This window comes from Trachemys scripta, chromosome 12, assembly GCF_013100865.1.
Source record: "Trachemys scripta elegans isolate TJP31775 chromosome 12, CAS_Tse_1.0, whole genome shotgun sequence".
NCBI classification, from domain to species: domain Eukaryota; kingdom Metazoa; phylum Chordata; order Testudines; family Emydidae; genus Trachemys; species Trachemys scripta.
In genome coordinates this window covers 2,141,465-2,165,899 of record NC_048309.1, presented here as the reverse complement: position 1 = coordinate 2,165,899, position 24,435 = coordinate 2,141,465, and the positions used below count along the sequence as shown (strand labels likewise).

At 51.6% G+C, this 24,435-nt stretch overlaps 1 protein-coding gene across 3 annotated transcripts; it reads left to right on the top strand.

Moving 5' to 3' along the window:
* The first annotated feature begins 208 nt into the window (after positions 1-208).
* HCK (HCK proto-oncogene, Src family tyrosine kinase) lies at positions 209-24,082 on the top strand. 3 transcript variants are annotated; one of them, XM_034787307.1, is made up of 14 exons: positions 209-431; positions 1,249-1,303; positions 9,112-9,229; positions 9,976-10,018; positions 10,794-10,893; positions 11,246-11,341; positions 12,212-12,315; positions 13,091-13,240; positions 14,050-14,202; positions 14,822-15,004; positions 15,648-15,724; positions 20,658-20,811; positions 21,160-21,291; positions 22,433-24,082. In XM_034787307.1, exons 3-14 carry the CDS (start codon positions 9,113-9,115, stop codon positions 22,633-22,635), a joined length of 1,512 nt encoding a protein of 503 aa, XP_034643198.1. In that variant the 5' UTR covers positions 209-431; positions 1,249-1,303; position 9,112; the 3' UTR covers positions 22,636-24,082. The 3 variants fall into 3 exon arrangements, with proteins under 3 accessions (XP_034643198.1, XP_034643196.1, XP_034643199.1); XM_034787305.1 differs by having other exon boundaries at positions 210-405; XM_034787308.1 differs by lacking the exons at positions 209-431; positions 1,249-1,303 and adding an exon at positions 7,546-7,566.
* Positions 24,083-24,435: the final 353 nt, after the last annotated feature.

Sequence of the window (24,435 nt, the reverse complement as noted above, 5' to 3'; positions counted from 1 at the left end):
AGATGATGGCTGTAGGAACAGGGGCCCTGAGGCAGACAAAGGTGGCTGGAATGGAATCGGAGTAGGAGGGCTCGGCAGATGCCAAACGGATAGTGGGCAGGGTTAAAAGTACGTGGGCGGGGCATGTGGCGGTGGTGGGCGGGGCCTCAGTCGTGTGGGCGGGGCATGTGATGGGGGGGCGCTCAGAATCGGCTCCTGAGGGCGGGGGCATGGTTTGCTCGCCACTTAGCAGCCGGTTCAGGACAGAGCGGCCCCGGGCAGGCGGGGGAGCCGGCAGCCTGACTCCCGGACCCGGACCCGGGGAGCAGCGGGGGCTCCCAGCCCGAAGGAGCCCGTCGCCTGGGGCTCCGCGGAGGGACATGCAGCAGACGTGGGGCTGATCCCCAGGCGGACTCGCGGCTGCTGGTGAGATCGCCGGGCTGCAGCAGGGGGTGAGCAGGGGAGCCCGGGAGCCCGCCCCGACTGGCGGCCAGCCGCGCTCGGTGGGGCCCCGGGGAAGGAGCAGGGGGCTGGAGCCGGGGTCTCTGCAGGATTCGTGCCGGCCCCAGAGCCCGGGCACCGCGCTCCGGAGTTGCCGTGGGTGGGACCCGGACAGGGCGCAGACCGTGCCTGGGCGCCCCGGCTGCGGTGCGCGAACCCCCGGCTCTACCAGCGAGCCCCTGGCCGGGCTGGGAGGTGCGTCCCACCCGCCGCGTGGGCAGGCAGCTCGCTCTGCAAGGGAGCTGGTTGCACCGCGGTGCGATGCTCTGGGCTGCAGGTTGGGCTCAGCTGAGCCCAAAGTCACCCAAGCGTCTGACCAGGCTGCTGTGCAGAGTCATTATTTAATGTTTGGAAAGTGCTTTGGAAACGAAAAGCAGCTCTGTAAGTGCCGAGCAGTTTAGCAGAGCTGTGGGTGGGTCCCAGCGCGGGGGTTTGCAAAGGGTAGCGGTGTAGGAACAGAGGAATTGCTAGATGGGAGCAGGTGAGGGCTGCTCTAACGTTATCCTGTCTCCACTCCTGACCACTACCAGCTTCTGCAAAGTCAGGGGCAAGAAATGGTTCAGGGCAATGATGGGATAACCTGTCCTCAGGGCAGACTTCTATCCCCTTCCCTTGAATCCACTTTAGTAAAGATTGTGCCTGGGAATGTGCAGACACAAACACTGTCTATTTGGGTGCCTGCAAATAGACCACCTGAAGCTGTTGGAAGGTTATTTATGAATTAAAGAACTGAAGGTTGACTTTTATATGGTGTGGTCTTTTTTTCAGGAACTGAAGGTCATTGCCGGTTTGTGGAGAAGGAACTGAAGTTATCAACATTGAGGTATGGTTGGGTTTTTTTTTCTATGTGTGAAATGAAATAGCTGAAATGTTGACACATGAGTTCAGTTCCCCTTAAAAATTGCTGATATGTGTGCAACTGCTGAGAGCTAGGTACTGGCAACTCTTAATGACCACCCTCCCCGCTTACAACCAGCTACACTCCTCCAGTGTCCAGTGCCCCAAATCTACAACTGGAGCTCCGTTCCTGCACTCTGAGGCAGGCAGTGTTGTTATGTCACCTGGGGTTTCTGTTATTGCTACAGGTCTGGGGAGAATTTCGTCCTTGAACTACTGACTTCAGTTCAGTGACGCGGCAATGAATTTGGCCTCTGGTGTTTCACACTTTGTGGTGACTTTGAAAAATGAGGTGCACAACAGCTCTTTCCCTCTCCTCCTCCAGAAAGAAATGTAATTAGAACGTGTCTTGTATCCTTTCCCTCTCAGGCCCTTGCTCATGGTGAAGGCAGCATCTCAGGCTGGGGCCATGTGACAGTCACTAGATCTGGACTTCCAGTACAATGACTATCAATTCCAGCAATGATAGCTGTTCCAGACCCAGACCTCTTCTTCACATAACCATACCAAATTAAGCCCCACATTGACAGCAGGAGTGCAGCCTGGCCTCCCTATTTGGAGGTGCAATTTGCATCTGCAAAATTGTACTCCAATTTCCCCCCCCAGTTTAGTGACTGTCACCTGCAGAAGTTAGCCATTGGACAGCTAACTACAGGATTTGCGAGCCATCCATCTCCAAATATTTGCTCTCACCATTTTGAGCCTCTAGAAAGGGGAGGCTGAGCTTTCAAAAATATAATGCTAACTCATAGTACTGTGTCATAACATCCCTGCTTCTAGATAGCAATATGGAGAAGGGGCACCTTTAAATACCCCTCATTTATTATGAAAATGGACCCAGAGAAAAGTCCTACAATGGTAAAACGAAGGGAAGGAAGCTCTCAGTCCCGTTCCTAGTAGTTCTATCTTGACACAGAAGTGTTGTATTGAACAGGCCTGTGCCCTGTTGGCTGAGTGGTGTATGGGGGAAGCTTGCACGGTACTTCCTTGCATGCTGGACCTGTTCTATGGATAGAACAGTCCTTCCATCTCTGGGCCTGTTAATCTGAACCCTTTTGCTGACACTAAATGCACCCAAACAAGTTGAGAGTGGAGATGAAAGAAAACAGTAAAGTAAGAATAGAGTCTCTAGTAAGCAGATTTCTAGCCCAGGGGTTTTCAATCTTTTCTCATTTGCCAACCCCTAAAACATTTCAAATGGAGGTGCAGAAGCCACTGGAAATCTTAGACATAGTCTGTGGATCCGCAGGGGCCAGCGGACCACAGGTTGAAAACCACTGTCTTAGGGCAATCGGGAAGATGCTATCCATGCTACTACTGAGAGTTACAAAGCAAACATTTAGTACTTTCTAACTGCATAAAACTCACAGGGCCAAACCCACCGGTTGGGGTATCCCAAAAAACTCCCACTGACTCCTTGAGTAAGGACTTCAGAGGCTGGCCTGCAGACACCCAGTCAGAATGAGCCATCAAGGCCAGGACTCTGCCCTGTTCTAAAGCCCTCTGCTGGGACTTTATTTTCCCTTTATAGACAGTTATTGCTGTATTGCTGCTCAGTGCTTTGCCCCCAGCCCAATGTAGGGGGCCCAAAGGGGTCTTCATAAAGTTCGTGGCAAGTGTCTATCCGTCTGGTAGCTCCACCTGAGAAATGAGGTGCACGACAGCTCATTGGAAGGGCTCTTTGCAGTCCTGTGGTAGGAGACCTGTGTTACAAGGGAGCAGTGTATTGCAATGGAGGGGAGCATCTATTGGGGATGGGGGGCTGGAACAATTTTTATAGTGGGCGGTGCTGCTGATGGAAACCATGTATGTGGTGTTGGTTATTAGTACTTCAACCTAGGGGGTGTGGTAGCACCCCTAGTTCCAGCACCACTGATTGGAGAGGGCACGTTCTCCTGGATTCTGAGGAGGTTGGTACTGGCAGAGTAGAGGAGCCCTAGAACAGATCTTGGGGAGGGAGGAAGAGCCTGATTCTCTCTGCTGTTTGGAGAAATGCGGTTATCTCTCTTGGCAGGCTACAAGGTTCCTTCCAAAATGGAGAACTGGTTTCAAATGTCTCTTAGGTTGCTGTTCACAGCCTCGCCTGCGGCTTAGGTAGCGGCCCTATCCTGAGAGGTGCTCCTGCTGGGAGCCAAGGGAGTTCTTGCTGTACTTCTCTCTTGGTGAAAGAACCCCCTTTCGCATTGCTCACCCCCTCCTGGTCTCCATCATGGCGGGAGGAGTTCAGTGCGTGCTGTCAGTTACACGGCGTCTCTTGCTTATGCTGTGGTTCTCTTCCCTTTCCATCTGCAGCACCAAGCACCTCCTTTCTCTCGTTCTGAGTGGGGTCTCCACAGGACACCAGGAAGCTGCTTTTTCCGCTGTCTCTGCTTCTTGTGGCCCGTTCACTGCTGACACTTTAAAGGTTCACTGACCTTTTGCAGGGAACTTTGAAAAGCCCAGTGAGGGGTGGCAGCTGCCACACTTCTCTCAGTACGTAAGAGGACAATGAGGAACCCAGAAACGGCAGGGATGGGGAGGGTGCCGTGGGACAGTGCAAGGGACTAGCATGAGGAGGAATGGGATGAGATTTAGAGAGGTTAAGTGAAGGTGAATGTTAGGAATTGCTCCCTGAGGCAGTGGAATAGTCTCCCAAGGAAGGTGGCGGAAGCTCCGTCACTTGGAATGTTCAGAACTACAGGCTGGACAGAGCCCTAGAGAATGTGCAATTGGGGACATGATCTCATGGGTCGTTTCCATCTTGCTTCTGTGATTTTTCTCCAGAAGTCCTTCCCCTTTGGCAAATTCAGATCATGTGATGGGCTCCCCCAACCTGCATCTCCCATCAACCCCACACTGAACTCCCTCAGCCCTAGGAGTACTCCATATATTCTCTCCCCCCCCACCCCGCTCACCCATTCCTTTTTTCTTTTAATTCCTTGTATGGTGTTTCACTAGGGGGGGGGAGTCTGCTCATAGGAGCAGATACTACATGTGCCCGTTAAGAGATTTCTGTGTCTGCGTTATAATTTGCCCTTAGTTCCACCCCTTATGCTGTGTGGCTGCCATTCCTGTAATTCTCAGGGCCTCAGTCACCAATGTGCCCATATTGTTTTGTGTCACTCTGGCAGTGCCGCGGCGGGCAGGGGTACGCTGGGAATCTTGTTCTGGGTGCATACGACAGCTCCCAACAGAGGGAACGGCAATGGGCAGAGCTCACCAGAGTAGCTGGCTGTCGGAGTGACTTTCTCCCTTCTTGTGTCTCCCCCCCCCCCCCCCCAAGCAATTGTCTACTGTTGTACTAATTGTGATGGAATAAATGGGCCCAGAGAGTCAAAGGTGTTAACATGATCCAGTCACTGTACAATGCTACACAGTTAAACACGGCTTGAGGTTTCAAGTACGATGATCTCAGGCTGCTTAGCCCCAAGACAAACACAGTGTTAAAAATCTTTATAATCTTTCATTAAGGATACCGAGAAGCAGGGAAAACAAAGCATTTGACATGTAAAGTATTAAGCAAAGTTTCATTTTAACAATATCCCTTGTTTCCATTAGCTGTAGAGAGTTTTCATAAGGAAACCCCCGTCTGACAGCTGGTTTTTTTGTTTTAAAGATGGTAATAACAGTCCTTTCTGGAAAAACAACGACGAGTCCTTGTGGCACCCTAACAAATTGCATCCGATGCAGTGGGTTTTAGCCCACGAAAGCTTATGCCCAAATACATGTTAGTCTCTAAGGTGCCCCAAGGATTCCTCGTTGTTTTTGCTGATACAGACTCACACAACTACCACTCTGAGACCTTCCTGGGCAAAAGAGAAACAGGGGGTTGAAATGGTCTGGAGCTGCTGCTGCTGTTAAAGTCCGGCCCCGTTTCCTGCAAGATAAAACAAGACAAACACACGAGAGTGGAGAGAACAGAACAGGAAAGACAGAAAATGTAACGTCTGTCTCCAGTGCAGACTCTTACTTGCAATCTCGCGGCTAGAGAACGCTGGCCCAGCACATGGTCTTAACAGCCACTTGGAGACCTGGCAAACTTGTACCAATGCCAGGCTGTTGAGGGCACTGCTTTTAGCTCCGCTGGTCCCAGGCTCGCAGCAGTGTTGCAAAAGATGCAGTTGTTTTGGCTGGGCTGAGCCAGACTCCATTAAACAGAAGGCAAAAGGAGAGAGAAAGAAAGGAGAAGAAATCAAGTGGGGAAGGAAAAGGCCACAGGAGGAAGGGGTGGCAGCAGGAACCCAGTCTCACATTCCATGTGCCAGTCCTAAACCAATAAATAACCGCTCCACTGCAGGGCAGTGGGAGGCTCCCGGAGGGAGCAGAGAGGGTCTGGGGATGGTGTGCTGCTCTCTGGGTGGCCCTGCTACCTGGCTCCCAACATGCCCAGGCTCCTGGTGCCTCCAACCCCCTTGCTCCCCTGCTGGGGAGGGGAAAGGACCTGCCTAGCTGAGGACCAGCAGAAGTCCCAGAACGCCGTTCCGGCTCTTACAGGGGGGGGAGGGGGGGAAAAAAGTGCCGGAACAGCATTCTGGCCTGACTCGAGCGCTGCTCACGTTCCAAGTGGTGCTTGGGATTTAGTGGGAGCTGGGCGAGGTGGCAATGTCATCGGAGGATTTGGGGGTCCCAGGAGATTGTGAGGGTAGCAGTCATGATGGTGAAGATGGTGCCTTCAGTCTACCCTTCTCATTTTGGTCCTCCCCAAAGTGTCTTTTCACAGCCCCCAAAAGGGAGTAATGGGTGGAATAGCCCATCACCTCATTATTTTGTCCCCCAATTAGGACTTATATCTGATGTGTCATTTTGGGGCCATTGATTTCCGGTTCTGTTGTTCTTCTGTTTACCAGTCACGATCTTAACACGGTGCTTACATGGTGGCAGGAGATCGCTGTGTTAGAACTAATCTCCTGTTTGCTCCCCTTCTGGTTACAGTCATTGTGACAGCTTAGAAACCTTCACCTGCTTTCCAACCTTTGAGCTCACAGCTGGGGTAGATTTTAAGGCCAGAACGGACCATTGTGATCATCTAGTCTGACCTCCTGCACATCGCAGGCCAAAGAACCTCACCCATTCCCTCTTGTCACTGACCCCTGACCTCTGGCTGAGTCACTGAAGGCCTCAAATCATGGTTTAAAGATTTCAAGTTACAGAGAATCCACCATTTACTCTCGCTTAGTTTAAACTTGCAAGTGACCCAGACCTCATGCTGCAGAGGAAGGTGAAAACCCCCCAGGGTCTCTGCCAGTCTGAACTGGGGGGAAATTCCTTCCTCACCCCAAATATGGCCGTCAGTTGGACCCTGAGCCTGTCGGCCAAGACCCGGCAGTCAGACACCTGGGAAAGAATTCCCTGTGGTAACTACGAGCCCTCCCCATCTCCAGCCATTGGAGGTATTTGCTACTAGCAGTCACAAATTGCCTGCAATGGCATGTGGCCCATCTCATCATACCATCCCCACCATAATCTTATCAAGCTCAGTCTTATCACAAGTTAGGTTTTATGCCCCCCCCTGCTCCCCTTGGAAGGCTGTTCCACAATGTCACTCCTGTGGTGGTAGTCCTGCTGGACCCCCGTTCTTCCAACACGACGCCTGTAAATCCTGACTTGTGGAAAGACCTTGCAGGTGGGGGCAGGAGGGACATGAAACCTTAATGACATTTTTACATTGGGGTTTTCTTTTTAAGCAAGCCCCCAATCACTGGTTTTGATGCAAATTTTAGATCCAGCACCATTGCGCAAATAGACCAACGCTGACCCCTTGGTGTGAAAGTCCTTGAAGTGTGGGGACATCTTGGCCTGCATCTGAATTCTGTGGTTCAGGCCCTATGTCTATTTAAAACGCAGTTAATCAGCTACTCTACCGCCTCAAGCCTGCGATCACAGCCACAACGCGGCTGGTTTTGATGAAATATGATTCAAAAATAGCATGCAGGCCAAGCGAGATGAAAACGCTGAGCATACAGCAGTGAGCCTGGAGTCAGGCAGTACAGTCATGGGGAAGGCTTGGAAGAACAAAAGACAGGGAACACCGTTTTGCCTTCCCCGGACTCTGAGGCCCAGAAAGTCCCATGCAGTTTGCTGAGCAGGGTTGAGCACAGGCACTACTGCAAGGGGGACGCGTGCGGCAGAGCCGGTGACTGGCGGACTCATTTTCCAGGGTGCTGAACACCTGTTACTCTTGTGGGTGTTGGAGTGTTCACCAGGCCATCGGTGTGTATGTCCTTCCCTCCCTCGCAGGGGCGCAGATTCACTAGTGTTTGGAGGGTGCTTTGGCCACCACAAAGACTTCTCTTTTTTAACAAGGATTATCATTATCTGGCCAAGTCCTGCCGCCTTCGCTGAGGGGAACTCGCACTGAATCCAGAGGGCCGCGGCGGCAGCGGTGCTGTGCGATTGCGATTCCCACTGAAAGCTGATAGGGACTGTGGCTGCCCAGCAGGGCTCAGGATCTGGGCCGGTGGGAGTCTTGTCTGAGTACAGGCCCCGGTGTTTGGTCCGTGGTTGGCAGGGCCGGCTCCAGGCACCAGCCTACCAAGCATGTGCTTGGGGCGGCACCTGGAGGGGGGCGGCGCTCAGGGTTGGTGTGTTTTTTTTTTTGTTTGTTTGTTTGTTTTTTAAACATACTGGGGTTGTTGGGGGCCCCCGGCGGCGCTCCGGCCCCAGAGCGGGGCCGTGGCCGGGCTCGCCGCCCTCCCCCCGGCGCTCCGGCCGGCCGGGGAGAGCGGGGCCGTGGCCGGGCTCATCGCCCTCCCCCCGGCGCTCCGGCCGGCCGGGGAGAGCGGGGCCGTGGCCGGGCTCATCGCCCTCCCCCCGGCGCTCCGGCCGGCCGGGGAGAGCGGGGCCGCGGCCGGGCTCGCCGCCCTCCCCTGCTGCGCTCCCCGCCAGGGGGTGGGGGGTGGCGGGAGGCTTTTTTGCCTGGGACGGCAAAAAACCCAGAGCCAGCCCTGGTGGTTGGTATCTCGGTCCCCAAAGATCCTCCCAAGTGGGCAGTGCCAGTGGCCATGTCTGGGAGCATACTGCTAGGGCTGTGATTGCGGCTGTTTGAGGAGTTTTCTCTCCGCTCTCTGAGCCAGAACTGTGAGAAACGGGATGTCCTCACTCCTCGCCTCCCCTGCACTGCCAGTGGTGTTGGCCTTTTGTCACTTCTCCCCCAGCTGTCTCCAGGTGCCTTCTGTTGTCCCTCGGCATGGGACGCTCGGTCTGAAAGGTCCCCAGTTCTCCTCAATCATGTCCTTCCTTCAGGCCCCTCTCCGCTGCGATGCCCTCGTGAAATTCACCTACTCAGACCTCTCTTTTCTCTGAATAAAACAAATTTAAAAACATCTCCTAGTTTCACGATGATGGTCTAGCCCTTCCTGAGTAACCACAATATCCTCCTGCCAAGACCCCTCATGCCTCCCCCTGTCTAATGATATTTTGTAAGCTCCTTGGGGTCAGGATTCCTTCCCTTTTGGGAAGTTTCTACCGTCTTTGGACTCCTTTGGAGGGAGTCGTGATAATACTCCTGCTGTATGATGTAAGCCAACCGCGAACTGCCTGGGGTTAGGGAGAGATTTTCCTCTGGGCTGGTTTTGCTGTTCATTGTGGGATTCCAGCACTTGGCACTGGCCGCTGCTGGTGACCGAGCAGGCTAGATGAGTGGGGGTCTGATGGCTGTGTAGGCGTGAACATGGGTTTGTCAGTGTTAAAGTTATTTCCTTTCTGTGCAGCACTGAGCCGGTGAAACTCTATTTCTTTCTCTTCTTTCCGCTGCAGGATGGGCTGTGTGAAATCCAAGGATGCCAGAGTGCACGGCAAGGACTTCAAAGCTGATTCTAGCCCTAATTTCCTGCAGCCCCACTACGTGAAAGACCCCACATCCACTAACAAGAAAGTAAGTGGGAATGTCAGTGGAAATTTCTTTCTGAGCGCTAGGGAGGGGCACTGCTGCTGTTGTATTTACCGATGGGTCAAGGCCAGGGGCAAAGGTAAATGAGGTGCAAGATCCAGCCATTAGAAGAGAGAAAAGGGAGCTACGGAACCTCTTCCCCCCCAACCAGCCAATGTTTCTGTTTGGATTTGACGTAGGCAGTAGGACAACCTGCTCTTGGGGCATCTGGGACCAGCACACCAGCAGGAGTCTACTTGTCACCCGTCACGGTGCCTGTGGCTTGGGGGTAATGCTGGTTTGTTCTGGGTTGGGAATGCAAATGCATTGCAATCCTTCCCGGGGTCGGGCAAGAGGGTAAGCTGATGGAAATGAAGAAGCTAATGGAGAATGAAAAAGAGAGAAAGGGGTCAGAGAAGGAGGAAGACACTTGAGAGGGAGGAAGAGGAGGAGGAGATGAAGGTCATGGTTCCACTAGAGGTCAGCAGTGAATGGGTTAAAGAGAGAAAATAAATTTTGCAGGAGTTCGTCATCCATAATGGGCTGTGGCACCCCACAGGAGCGTGTGCTCCATCCCACTGTCCATCCAGACTTTCATGGTGCAACTCCCAGCTCTGCTGAGCCCAGTCTCCCCCTGTATGACCTCTCCACGTGGTCTCCAGGGCTGTCCACGGCCCATCTCCATTCCGCAGGGGAGTGATTGGTCTGTGTGATGTTCATACTCTAACCGTTCCCCCCGTCTTGCTTTCCAGAACAATAATGCCTCCAGCGCGACTCAGCCCCACCCAGCGAATGGTATGTATAAAATATGATCTGCCGGCGGCTCTGTTAGGAGCGAGCATTGGAGATGAATGTGAGCTGCAGCCTTTAGATCTGGTTCAAACTCCCCCAGAGCAGAGGATCTGTTCCGGTGCCCCGGTTGGACCCTTCCCTAGTACGAGATATCTGAGCGTTGCATGTAATACACCAGCCTTTCACCTTTGGGAACCTGAGTTCAGATTCCACTTGGGTCCTGGGTGCCAGCGACTGTAATGGTCTCAGTGTGATGCCTCTGGATGCTCAGGCATGTCCCAAGCTCATCAAAAACCTGAAAACAGACAAGTCCATAAATCGTTACCCCCCCACGGAACCTCCCCCACGTCTGCAGTCCCTGCTGTGCACCAGTGTGTTTGTGTGTTGGGAGGGGAGGCGTGAGTGTGTACGTTACTGTGAGGGAGACGAGCGCTTTGCTGTTGGCTTTGTTTTCTATTGGAGTGGAGGGGACTCCACTATTATAACAGGGTTGGCTGGGTGAATAGAGAAGGACCCCACCAGAGGGGCCTGATCCTGGCAAGTCAGGGTTGGAATCCATCAGGGGAAACAGTGTGGGGTCAGCCAGGACTAATTGTGCATGCACAGCCAGTGCTCCCTCTGGGTGAAGGATCCACTGGAATAATGGAGGGGTCCCCATGATCTGTGGACAGAGAGGGGTGAGGATGTCTCGTGTCTGAGTCAATTGCTTCCCACTGCCCATGCCCAGGAGAAGCTCTTCTGTCATTCTGAGGGACGGGGTGTGTGTTCTGCCCTGCAGGCTCTGATGACTACGTCGTCCTGGCCCTGTATGACTATGAAGCGATACACAATGAGGACCTGAGCTTCAAAAAAGGAGACCAGCTGAAGGTCCTGGAGAAGTAAGTGCAGCCCCAGCCCCCTTGCTCCCTGGCTGCGGGACTGGAAGGCGTTGAGGTTAAATGAGTGACTGCGTAAGACTAGCCTGTTTTTCTTGCGAGCCTGGCAACCCCTCGCTGTGCCCTGGCTCTGTGGGTCCTGGGGAGCCTTGAAGGCTTATTCCCTGTGATTACGCTTCTCTAGGCTTATGGCCCTGTAGAGTTTCCTCTGCTACAGGGCTTCATGGCCTGGGGTGCAGCATCAGAGATGCCTTAGAACTGCTGCCTTTGGGGGGTAGGGAGGACTGGAAATGCACTGCAGACTCCCATAGCAATGTCGGGTGATGGGAGCAATCTCATGTCTGTCTCTCCTCAGGTCGGGAGAGTGGTGGAGAGCAAAGGCGCTGACCGGGCAAGAAGGCTACATCCCTAGTAACTACGTTGCCCCGGTAAACTCCCTGGAGACAGAAGAGTGAGTCTGCCATTCATTTGGGTGGAGCAGGATCTCTGTGCAGGGATAACCTCACAGATCCCTCTTTAGCTGAATAACCTGCACTCCGCTACCCATCGTGTCTGCCGTTCTCTGCCTTTTCAGGTGTAACCTTCCCATTTCTGTTCTGCTGATCTTTGCTTCCGCTTGCTGCGTCTCCAGGAAGGTTAAACTCTTCTCCTGCCTAGAGACAGACCTGGGGCTGGCCACCAGAGTCTCCACTTCCCACTGCCCCACAGACGCCTTCTCCTCCTTCATGGGAACCATAAGCTTTCCCTGCCCTTCCCCCCACACCCAGAGAATGAGCTGCCCTAATTCTGCCCTGGCCTTTCTCCACCACTCACTCCTTCAGGGAGTGGGAATGCCCGGAGTGCAGAAGGGATGGCTAAATGTGGGCTCCAGCCCCCCAACCCTGGCTTTTCAGAGTCCAGAGAAGAAAGTGAGGCCAGGGGGAGAGATCACCCGGGAAGCCTCCTTCCTGTTCCTGTGTCCCAGGGAGATCCATTGGAAAGGCATGACATAGAAGCCCTGGTGAGTCCCCCAGAGCACAGACAATGGTGGGGTGGAGTGAGGTCTTCACAGCCCAGTGATGGAGACACAGGAGCTGTAACTGCCATGTTACATTGACAGGGAATGACCCTGACAAAGCAGTGCTGTGTTGTAGAAACACCATGGCAATCCAGGCGGCTTGTCCTGGAGTCTCCCGTGACTCCCCAGCACCCTCGGCTTGAGTCTGTCCCGGAAAGGCGTAAACGGGCAGAGTTTCAGGAATATCTGAGAAGCAGAAAAGCTGGGAAGCCACCTGCGTGCTCAGCGCGGGTGGCTGGGGTCAGCTCTGGTCTCGCCCTACAGGTGGTTTTTCAAAGGAGTCAGCCGGAAAGATGCAGAGCGTCACCTCCTTGCGCCGGGGAACATGATTGGGTCCTTCATGATCCGAGACAGCGAGACGACGAGAGGTAACAAAGGGGGCAGCAGAGCAGGTGGAATCAGAAGGCCTCTGCTGTCTGGGACAGGGCAGGAGGAGGTTGGGTGGGGGTGGGTGATTCTGATCCAGACAATGCAGCAGTTATCAGGCAGGGAAAGAACAGCGGTCTGAAAGTTTCCCCCTTGCGAGTCCCTTCTCTGCGCTGGGCGTCTAACTTGGTTCCTCTTGCTACCAGAACATACAGTTCTGCTAAAGTATTGCTGTCACCCGCAATGTTGCAAAACACCCTATTTGGTGTGGGAGGGGTGGGCTTGCAGGAAATGACACGATTTGACACTCCTCTTGAGGTTAGGAGGAGCAGATGATGGGGAGGGCAGAGCTTATCTGCTTCTCAGCTCAGTGCTTCAGTAAACAAACCCATTGCAAACTCTTCCTCGTGTAAGGGGTTGAGTGTCAGCCTAGAAATCCCACTGCCATGCTTCTGGAAATCCCTGCAACAGACAAAGGGATGCGGGCACTTAAGGGAGAAGGGAGGAGCGGTTAGCAGAGCTGCTTTCCCTTGAGCACGGCTGCAGGCTGTTGAACTAGCTGCCCTTGGCAGCAATGCACTGGGTTGCATAGTGGGGAGGTTGCTGTGGCATGGGCAGTAGGCAGTGGTGTGGTGGAGGGGAGCTCAGGCTGGCATTACTGGGGTAACCTGTGCAAGTGTGGAAGCTCTACAGAGCAGGAGCCTGTAGCTACCCGCTTTCAACAGGGCCTGCCAATACCCCTGGAGTCTCCATTTGCGTGTCTGTCTCTTGAATCAGGGAGCTACTCCTTGTCTGTCAGAGACTTTGATCCCCAAAATGGGGAGACAGTGAAGCACTATAAGATCCGGACGTTGGACAGCGGTGGCTTCTACATCTCCCCTCGGAACAGCTTTGCCACGCTCCAGGATCTGGTCAGCCACTATAAGAGTGAGTCCTACGTTACATGCGCTGGGTCCTCCATGGAGAAAGTCTGCCTGTGCACACTGCCGCCTCCGGGATGCCTTGCTATCACCATGGGAAGGCGGCTTCCCTAGAGGCTCATCTCCCTGCAGCATCTCCTCGCTCCTGCTGCCTCTGTCCCTCTCTCTGCCCGTCAAGACTTCGTTCCTGGTTTTTCCTTCATTTTAGGGGCTGTCTATCAGTTACAGAGTCTTCTGCCTCTAGGTTACTGCTTTGAATCCAGCCCTGGTCATTGGTGCCTGCAAGTCGTTCGTGCTTGACAGCTGGTTTGATGCTCTAGGACATAATTTTGATGGCTGTAGTCCAGTTCTTAGCGACAGGCGTCCACATCCCCAAACTACCCCCACACCTAGCGATCTGCATGCAGGAGCAGAGGCTTGGAGAGCTGCACAGTCAGAAACTTTCCCACACTCCAGAAGTGGCTTGTGCTCCCCGGCCTCCAAAAACCCAGGATGCAGGGCACTGTGGGGAAGCTTCCTGAGCTGTACCTACTTAGTGCATAGAGGGGACTTCACACGCCAGGTCACACGCCATGCGGATGAATGTTTATCCCATTAAAGCAAAAACGGTCCTTAGGGCTGGACTGAATGGCATTATTTACGTGGCAGACTGTTATGTGAGTCGTGAAATCCTGCGTGTGGTGAAAACACCTGCATCTACGCTGGCCCTTATGCTATTACTAGCTGGAGAGGAGCAGGCCCAGAGCTTTGTAGCCCAGACTCATCCTGCCTGGCAGAAAAGACTGATCCTGATCGCTAGATCTTGTTCTTTTTCAGGCCAAAGTGATGGGCTGTGCCAGAAGCTCACTTTCCCCTGCTCTGCGCCAAAGCCACAGAAACCCTGGGAGAAAGATGCCTGGGAAATACCCCGGGAATCCCTGAAGCTGGAGAAGAAGCTGGGAGCTGGGCAATTTGGAGAAGTTTGGATGGGTAAGAGCAAGAATTGGGGGTCAAGGGGAAAGGGAAGCCAGAAGATGGAATGATGAAGGGGCTCTGAAGGCAAGAGGTGAGGGATATAGTAGGCAATAAGGAAGGAAGGCCACTGGAAGGAGGCAGGTAAATAAATGATCTCTCCAGCGGCAGAGAAGGGAGGATTTGAATAATTGGATATATGAAACCAAATTCTGCTTTTCTTTCTCCTATGATTTGCCTCTCGGGGCTGGGCCACGTGAACGGGGGAAGAGCACTGAAGGATATGTCTAGCCACCAGCCTTCATGTAGCAAGTGTGTCCATACAAACCAGGGTCATGCCTCTGAAATCTAATGATCTCCCAGGGCAGAGAAGCCTCGGTGCGAATTGGGAGGGGTTGAGGCACTATGGGTGGAGGAAGAGAGATGAGCAGCCTCAGGGGTGCTAGCACCTGGATCAGGTTCCTGACCTGTAACTAGAACAGGACGGAGCTGTAACTGCAGAGTGGGAGAGGGCCATGGCCACTGGAAGAGAGGGAGCCCTGTACAGTTTTGCTCTCAAAGCAGCTAATGGTGTCAGCAGCTCCAGGCAGGTTGGGAATGGCCTTGAAGCATCCTAGTGTCCTCCTATCCCTTCCAGCCACCTACAACAAACACACCAAAGTAGCGGTGAAGACCATGAAGCCAGGGAGCATGTCAGTGGAAGCTTTCCTGGCGGAAGCAAACCTGATGAAGAGCCTGCAGCACGACAAGCTGGTGAAGCTGCACGCGGTGGTGACCAAGGAAGAGCCTATTTACATCATCACTGAATTCATGGAGCAAGGTAACTCCCTCCGCCCCAGCTGACCTGCCTCTGGGGCAGAGAGAGAGATGGAGCCCCGAGTGCACTAACACCAGGTGGTAACGCTATTCAGGGCCCGCCCGGGGGTAGGCGAGGTATGCTCCTTGGCAGCCCCAGACAGACATGGTTGCCCGTACCCCTCCACACGTGCTGTCCCCGGGTGTAGGAGGAGTGCGTTGCCCACGTGCAATTGGCCAGGATACGGTTCGTGGCTGGAAGTATGTGATAAGTTGTTGCCAGGAAAGAGGGAAGGAGCATGGGAAATGACAGGAAGAGAACAAAGAAAACGGCAAGAAGCATGAGAAACCCTTGGAGTCGAGCTTGCGCCCCTCCTCCCCCCAGACTAACCCCACCCTGCAGGCATGCAGAAGAGAGGCAGGAGACACGTCTCGCGGATCAGAGCATGAGAGGTCCCATCTTCTGCCTGAATCCCTCTGGTTGCAGCTCTGGGGACGTGCAGGATTGAGAAATCGCTCCTGGGAGGCTGGTTCTGTAGTGCGCCCCTCTGCGTTTCCCTGAGCAGGTGTGGGGAGTGCGCTAAGTTTGCAGGCCATGACCCAGGGCTTGGCGACAGACAGAACATGCTGCCCAGGCCCTGACCACTTCCCTGTCGTGTCCTTTGCAGGCAGTTTGCTGGATTTCCTGAAAAGCGATGAAGGCAACAAGCAGCCTCTCCCGAAGCTGATTGATTTCTCTGCCCAGGTGAGGAGGGAACATGGTGAGGGCATAAGGGTGGCCTGGGAAGCCACGGAGGAATGGAGCTGTGCACAGTGGCCAGTGGTGAGAAAAAAGCCAGGCCAGCTTGTGCTGAAGGTCTTTGCGCTAAGGCCTCAAGTCCCCGCAGCAATTGACCTTTTGGGGTTAAAACAACTGGTCTCTTGGCACGTTCGTGAGCCCTGTGTGAGCTGGAGAGGCCAGACTGCAGACTGGGATGGTTACAGAGCAGAAGGGCCCTTGTACTCAAAGGCAATGTGGTCTAGAGTACTGAGCATGGGAGTGGGTACCAGGAACCCTGGAGTGCCACTTAATTCAGTGTCACTGAGCAAGTCCCTGAACTTGAGGCCTGCCTCTTCTCTTGCTGAGGGCAGTGTCAAGTACTGACGTGTAAGTAAGATGAGTGCCAGGCTGCCCGTCTTTAAAAGGCAAAGAGCAATACTTCCTTACCTCTCTCGGGGTTGTGAGTTGTAACAGCTGAGTGTTTGGGACGCAATTGGGAGGTATAAAGGGCCAAACTGTGTGTTACTGGAAGGAAGTGTGTTAGACTCAAAAGCTGAAATGATCAGGAGAAATATTTGGCCTGTAGGTCGTAGCTGCTGGGAGCAAACCCCTGCCTGGGAGGTTCCTCCCTGGTAAAACCTGATGATGAGGGAGTGGGTAGAGACCAGCTAGGCTCTGTGAAGAATTCAACTGTTCAGGATCTAACAATGGAGAGTTGTGAGCCTGATTTGAAAATATGCAAATAGGCCTCGTAGGCTCCAGGAAAATGTGCAGGTGTGGGGGAGGACCTGGTGCTTTTTCTGCTTTGGGAAAGGGAAACCTGGAAATAATCCAGTGAGTTTTCTTTCTCTGCGTCTCCTCTGATGCGTTGGTGTTCTCACTCCGCTCTCTGAAACAACCGGCCACTTGTTCACAACTGTCCCTGGGCCCCACAGTACAGCTGTGTGACGCTTAGGAGAAGCAGGTGTGTGGTGGTAGCTGAAGGGGAAGTAGTTTGTTCTCTGATGATTAACCCCTTAACTATAGCATTTGGCAGTTAGAGGTCTGGGGACTGTGCAGCTGGGTAGCGTTGTAAAGGATCCGGTTGGTCGGCTATCTGGCAGAGAACCAGTCCCAGCCTTTCCCATGTCAGGATCTGGAGGAGTCTGTGTCTATTAAGGGCCTCGGTTTTATGCTGTCCAGTGGCCATAGAATTTACTACAGCTTCTGGTGACTTTTCTTTGTGGGAGTCTAGATGGGGAAAGTTTCCATTTTATTTCTGGTCACCCAGACTTGCTCTCTCCTGTCTCCAGGATACAGTGGTTATGGCTGAAGTCAGCTAATTGCCAAGTGTGTAACTCAGAGGAGCAGCAGAAATAACTGTGTGTATGGGTGATCTGGGTTACAAGCCACAGGCCACCTGGTGGCTCCAGCTCTGACACCTTTCTGCCAGACATCACAGTACTCGGGCAGGGCCATGTAGCTTTCCAGCCAGGGCATTCTTTACTCTGTCAGAAAGTCATGCTTTGAACCACCGGCCACTGTCTCTGGCTCCCCAAGGCTCTAACTGTTTTCCACTTTACCCAACGTTGGGAAACGATTTTAAACATAAGACTAGTGTTGTCTTGGGCAAGGCTCCTGGAAAGGGGCATAATGAACGTTTGCTCCATACACACTGCCTGGCACACGTGTGTTAGCAGAAGCCATGCCTAAAAGGAGTTTCCTAGCAGAAGGGAAAGTGGGTTGAAGATAGGGCTAAGGAAAGGAAAAGATTTCACAGGAGTTCACAAAATGCTCCCTGAAAATAGCTTTTGAAATAACATTTTCAGCACCAGCTCTTCAGATAAGTTGGATGTGCAGTTGTGCATCTAATTTGTGTGCGAAGTGATCTGATTGTGCATCCAAATGTATCAGTATTTCTATTTCAGCAGCAGCAAGGTCCCGGTCCCAGGGTCATAGGCACAGTACATCTACACAGGCCAAGTCTACACTACTAAATTTTGCCGGCACAGCTATGTCAGTCAGCATGTTAAAAGCCACACCCCTTCTCCAGCATAGCTGTCAGTAAAATCCCCAGTGTAAACGCAGCTATGCTGACAGAAGGGTGGTTCTGTCAGGGTAGCTGATGTGCTTCAGGGAGGTGGTGGTGGTATGCTGGAAGAAAAACCTTCTTCTGTCCGCATGCACTGTGTCTACGCTAGGCAGCTCTGCCGTGTAGCTATGCTGGTATAGCTGCATCAGCAAACCCTCTGAAGTGTAGACTAGCCCCTGGTAAGGACTTGTCTGCATGTCAAATGATACAGTGACACAGCTGCAGCGCTTCAGTGTAGACACTAACTATACTGACGGGAAGGATTCTCTTGTTAGTAAAGGGACTCAACCTCCCCCGAGAGGCAGTCGATGGAGGAATTCTTCCATCCACCTAGTACTGTCTATAGAGGGACTTAGGTCAGCTTAACTACACTGGGCAGGGGATTTTTCACACTCTTGACTGACTTAGTTAAACAGACCTAATTTTCTCATGCAGACCAGGGCTTTTGGACTGTATCTGAGGCCTGGAGAGCTTACCCTCAAAATGACAAGCTAAAGGTGGGAGAGGCAGAAATATGACCTGGCTTGCACAAGGTCATGCCCAAGCTGATGGCAAAGCTGGGAATAGAACCCAGGTCTCCTGGTTCAACCCCATCCACCGGCACAGTGATTCTCAAACTTTTCTTTCCGCAGACCACTTGAAAATTGCTGAGGGTCTTGGCAGACCACTTAATGATCTTTCCAAATGTTGTTTGTACCATTAGCTAACTATTGTAAAGCGCTTTGGATGAAAGCGCTATATAAAAAGTCATAATTAACATTTTTTTTCTACAAATAAAAGCACACAACTCATATTTTAATATCAGTATTCTTACCTTTCTAATGTGATGGATGTGCCCACTCTCCCCCACTGCGGCAGCCCCCCGAGCTGGGGCTGGGAAGGAGGGGGTCTCTCCCCCGCCGCAGAGCTGGGGCTGGGAAGGAGGGGGTCTCTTCCCCCCGCCGCAGAGCTGGGGCTGGGAAGGAGGGGGTCTCTCCCCCGCCGCAGAGCTGGGGCTGGGAAGGAGGGGGTCTCTCCCCCCGCCGCAGAGCTGGGGCTGGGAAGGAGGGGGTCTCTCCCCCCGCCGCAGAGCTGGGGCTGGGAAGGAGGGCCATCTCCCTGGAAGCTGCAGCCTTGGAGCTGCGGAAAGTTGCCTCTTTTTCTGGCCGCCACCCTGCACATCCCAAATTCCCTCCACCCCCTCTTCTCACCCCACTGCCCCTTCCACCTATCTCCTATTCCCCCCCAAAGCCACCACCTCACCTCACATGTGCATCTTCTCCAGGGTCCAGGCACCCAATTTGTGGAGCCACACCTGTGCGGCTCCACTAATTAGGTGGGTGGCCCTTCATTCTCTGGTGTGTGGCCGCCCAGGCGCGCACCTTAGAGGGAACTATCTGCGGACCACCTGAATGGAGCTTGCGGACCGCAGTTTGAGAACCTCTGCACTAGAGCACATGGCCTCAGGTAAATGCCTCTGCAAATTAGATATGCACTTGTGCACATCATTTTTCTGGATCTGAGCCTTCACAAAGGGCTTAGCTAGAACCTTTAATGCAAACATGTGAATATTTCCTCCGGCTTTCCCAGAGAGAGGCAGCAATACATGCAAATAGCTCCTGGGCAGCTGCGTGAGCAGCACGTTTGCACATTCAGAATGAGTAACTGTGGGTGCAAATAGGTTCCTGAGTGTAAAATTACCCTCTTGTGTCTGTGGCACTTGGTTTTTTGCATAGACATCACAGGTGCAAGTATTTGAAAATTTAGGCCGCCAAATTCTATGGGCCAGATTCTCCACGGGGTAAGCAAGTGCAGTATGCATACTTCATCCACATGAATTCTTTCCTTTCCAGCTCCATGGTTTATCCCTAGTGTCCCATTCTCTGCTCCCATTGCTCTGTCTGAGTGCCTCTTGATGACCATTCTGTGTTGTTTGAGGCGAGTGCCATCTACTGGGCTCTCCCACATATGAGCGTGGTCAGATAAGGGAGTGTTATTTAGATGTAATATTCAGTGCTACTATGGGCAAGTCTGAATTTAAAATTCCCACTCCCCAGTTAGACATCTCGGGCACCACATCCAGTCGATGAGAGAGATGTCTGGGGGAGAACTTTGCTCATCATATGTTTAGGTTCTGGGAGAGTTGCTCTCAGTTCTATAGAATTTCTCCATCCTAACGGGAGATCTGTAGATGTTGTCACTTACATTCTTCTTCATGTATTGGGGCAGGGGGCTCAGCAGAGAGAGTTCCACGTGTGCAGTTATAGTGAGATTAGGAAAAAGATGATCACTGAGGCAGCTTAAAAGCAGACACGAGCCTAGTATATTCCCACAGGTCTTGATATAGAGTTGAGGGCCTGTGGCAACAGATTTGGGTTATGATCATGTGTGGGTGTGCTGGCAAATTCAAGAGGAGTGTGTTTGTCTGCAAATTCGTGGGTGTTTGTGAGAGTCCATGTGCATGACGGTTGGTGAACAAGTTAGATCCCAGCTTCCAGTTCATGGAAATTTGCAAAGGCTGGTTCTGATACATCAATTCATCAGCCACTGTCCTCTGCCATCTCCCCACCATGGATGTGAGTGGTGCATAAGCCTCGTGTTGGCCCTCTGCGGAGGGCTGAATGCCACCCACAATCCTGGACTTCGCCATAATTGATCCCCTGTCTTGAAGCTCAATGAACAACCCTTTCCTTAGGGGACAGATTTAGTCTGTCACCCCACTTCCTCTTGGAGAGAGAGGGTTCACTGCACACTCATTGTTCTAGTCCTTGGTTTCCAGGTGCTTGTTAATGATCAGCTAATGTCTTTCATGGTGCCCATGAAGGGTCTGTTTCTGTGGCTCACAGACACTTTCTCCCCTTTCTAAAGATTGCAGAAGGAATGGCTTTCATCGAGCAGAGGAACTACATCCACCGGGACTTGAGAGCTGCCAATATCCTGGTGTCAGCCGCCCTGGTGTGCAAGATTGCCGATTTCGGGCTGGCCAGAATCATTGAGGATAACGAGTACACAGCCCGGGAAGGTAGAGAGAGCTGCTGTGGATGCCACGTGCAAATGCAGCCTGCATAACCTAATAGGCCTGCCAAAATGCACATGGACAGCCCAATTCAGAGGTGATGTGTAAGATGGTGTAACCTGGACTCCCTTAGGTCTGCTTACACCCACCTACCCATGTACACGGGAGTCTGAGTTGGCGTAATTTGCATGTCGAGGACATGTGGAAGAAGTTACCACATAGGTTAATGTAGCATGGAGGCTACTTAACTTGCATCTCCATAGATCCTTCTGTTAGTTACTTATCTTGCTATGTGCCTCGCTTCTGGCCACTTGGCATGTGAGTTACACCTGACAATTTTGATCTATTTGCCAGGTGCCAAGTTTCCCATTAAATGGACTTCACCAGAAGCCATCAATTTTGGATCTTTCACCATAAAATCAGACGTCTGGTCCTTTGGAATCCTCCTGATGGAGATAGTTACCTATGGGCGGACCCCATACCCAGGTACAAAGTTGAAATGTCTCCATATGCTATTCTTAGCTTGTCCATATAATCTACTTCTAGCTGAAGTTAGAAAGGTATCGGGGAAGGAAGGGTGCATTGAGAACTTTGAACCACAAAAGTTGGGGAGCAGTGTTTGAAGACAGGATCGTGAGCACAGGCCAGGTGACAAAGCCTTGGAACAAGAAGTAAAAGGCAGAGTACCCAGGGCATGGCATGGTCACATCTCTGACCAACATGTATTATTCATTCATCCACGTTTGCTGTTTGGGCAGGTACCAGCCCAGACTGGATGGTGTGAAAGATTGAAACCCAGCTGGTGCTCTTAATTTAACCTTGATTACTCATTGTCTATAGCCTAAAAATACACCCCAGTTGAAACTTGTAGACATCAAAGTGCACAGAGCCCAAAGCAGAAGCTGCAGGAGTCCCAGATTTAGAGACTGAGAAATAGACATGAAATTAAGGTCTGTTGTTTCAAAGGTGTCCACTAAACGTAGATGAATCCATTTCTGAGTACCCAGCTTGAGACATGGCTTGATTTCAGAGATGCTTAGCACCACTGAATGTGGATGGTCAGCACCTTTGAAACCCAGGGCCAATGCCAGGTGCTTCAGAGTTAAATGAACAGAACATGTGATTCTCAAGTGATCCATCCTGTTGCCCATTCCCAGTTTCTGGCAAACAGAGGCTAGGAACGCCATGGATGGTCCTATCCTCCATGAACTTATCTAGTTCTTTTTTGAACCCTGTTATAGTTTTGGCTTTCACAACATCCCCTGGCAACAAGTTCCAAAGGTTGACTGTGTGTTGTATTAAGAAATACTACCTTTTGTTTGTTTTAAACCTGCTGCCTATTAAATGAAGAGTGTGGTCTTTATTTTTGGAGTGTTATGCAGAACTGGACTTCGTAACTGATCTCTCTTATTGGGATAAAAAATGATTGTTAATAATGCTTTGAATGTCATTGTCTCTGATTGCTGTACCTTTCCCAGGTAGTGGTATAGGGGTTCATCCCCACCACTCTTCCTGTGTTTTCTTCCTGTCCCTATGTTAGGGGGATCACACTCCCTAAAGGGGTTGTTAAATCAAAATGAAAACACCTGTTTTTAATTCTCGGTTTCCCTCCTGCCCATTGTTATAGGGATGTCTAACCCAGAAGTGATCCGTGCCCTGGAGCGTGGATACCGAATGCCGCGCCCAGAAAACTGCCCAGAAGAGCTGTATGATATAATGATGAGATGCTGGAAGACCAAACCAGAAGATCGTCCTACCTTTGAGTACACGCAGAGTGTTCTGGAGGATTTCTTTACTGCAACAGAGAGCCAGTACCAGCATCAGCCTTAATGTAGACAATCCAGTGACAGCAATGGATATCCATAACTGTGCATACTATATTACCTGTAATAGACACACCCAGTCTGTTCTTCTCCTGGCCAAGCCCTCCCTTAGTGTTCCTTTATACATATTACCCACTTCCATCAGCCTCTTCTTAGACACCAAAGATTTCCTGACACTGACTTGATTGAAGTTGGGAGGCAGAATGCAGTAGCATTACGTTTCAGCCTCCTTGGGCTGTGAACTTGCTGGATAAGCTAAACACTGTTAGGCCTTATTAGTACTTAGGTGCGAGACTGCTATGGAAAATCCATTGCTGCAGGAAGTCTTCAGCAGGTGGCTCCATTCCCTTTAAATCCATATGGAACTATTGCCCTAGCATCGTGCAAGAAGGCACTGTGATGTAGAAGGTGCCATCTTTCCAATGAGATATAAAACTGTGGGCGTGACTCTATAAAGAGCCCATGATGCTTGTTTGCTTTATGCAGATAGGATAACAGAGAGCAAATTACATTATGAATAACTGCATTCTGACTAAAATCTCCCCATGCAGTTTCAAATGAATATAGTTCACTCCTCATTACAAACTGTCACGTGCTGGAGTTGTGTACTGTTAAACAGCTGCTGGATTTCACCCCAGAAGTGGTCGCTTGTAAAGTGATTTGTAAAAGGCTTTAGGATCTCTGGATGAAAGGTGCCATGTAAAGCCTTTTTCAAACCCATTTCGCTTTTGTGATGGTTTCCTGCATGGATCTGATCTACATCGTCTTGTGGGTGAACTGTTGGCAAGTGTATTAACTGAACTAAATACTGAGCTCCTTGGAGCAGGAACCTCATCTTTTTACAAGACATGCAAGATGCCTCGCACTTACATGGTAGTTTATAAATCGCAGACATTGGCCTGATTTCCCCCTCCCCCCAGTTGCTGTGGGGTAACAGCAGAATTTTGATTTTTCAACTCTTTTCTTGAGCTGTTTCTGCAGATTTGAGAGTGGCACCTTTACGATTGTCTGAGAATTACAGGTGTGTTTCCTAAAAAACATATTAGGAACACGATGCTAGGGACTGATATATTCTCACGCATTTTACAATGTGAAGTAGGTGGCAGTAGAAATCTGAAGAGAAAGTAGTTAATGTCAGTGAACTTCAGTTTCTCTGAATAGGGGAGGGTAGCACAATTTGCAGTTTAATAACTTCCATTTCTACTAAGGAACCCTGCATTTCTTGCACACTTATTTCAGGTTTTTTAGTATTTAAAGATAGATTATTTGGGGTGGGGGTGGGAGGGGTGGCAGGCGTGAGGATAAAGATTTTTGACATGTTTAAGTCTCTCTCTTTTCTTAATGAATTTTTGAGATAGTTGTGTGACTTTCCTGGATAACGGTAACAGGAGAGAGTGGATGATGTGCTTCTATCTCAGCTTTGATTTTCAGTCAATAAATATTCAAACATTTTGCATGGTTTGTGGCTTTCCTTTAACATTGGAGACGTGGTAGCGAAGAAGGCCTGGTCTTACCTGTTTCTAGCTGCTGGTAAATACTCCGTCCTCCCTCGGCCAATAGAGGGAGAGAGCTCAGGTTTCAGAGCATGGTCTCTTCCTTCTCATCTTTATCTCATCGGAGGTGTCTAGTATTGCCAATGCCCCCTGGTGTGGCTACCACCCCCCTGTCCAGCTGGGGGCCCATCAGCCATCACCCAGCGTAACACCTGTGCCAGATCGCCGTCGTTATGCTCCAGGGTTAACCACGCATGGCAGCGAACGAGAGAATGTCACACTTGGCTCCTTGCGCCCTCTGTTGCCCTCAGTAA

Bases quoted from the DNA above. Each gene is read 5' to 3' on its own strand.
- HCK (XM_034787307.1), top strand. From the start codon at position 9,113: ATGGGCTGTGTGAAATCCAAGGATGCCAGAGTGCACGGCAAGGACTTC. The intron at 9,230-9,975 runs GTAAGTGGGAAT...CTTGCTTTCCAG, and splicing joins CCACATCCACTAACAAGAAA to AACAATAATGCCTCCAGCGC. The intron at 13,241-14,049 runs GTGAGTCCTACG...GTTCTTTTTCAG, and splicing joins TCTGGTCAGCCACTATAAGA to GCCAAAGTGATGGGCTGTGC.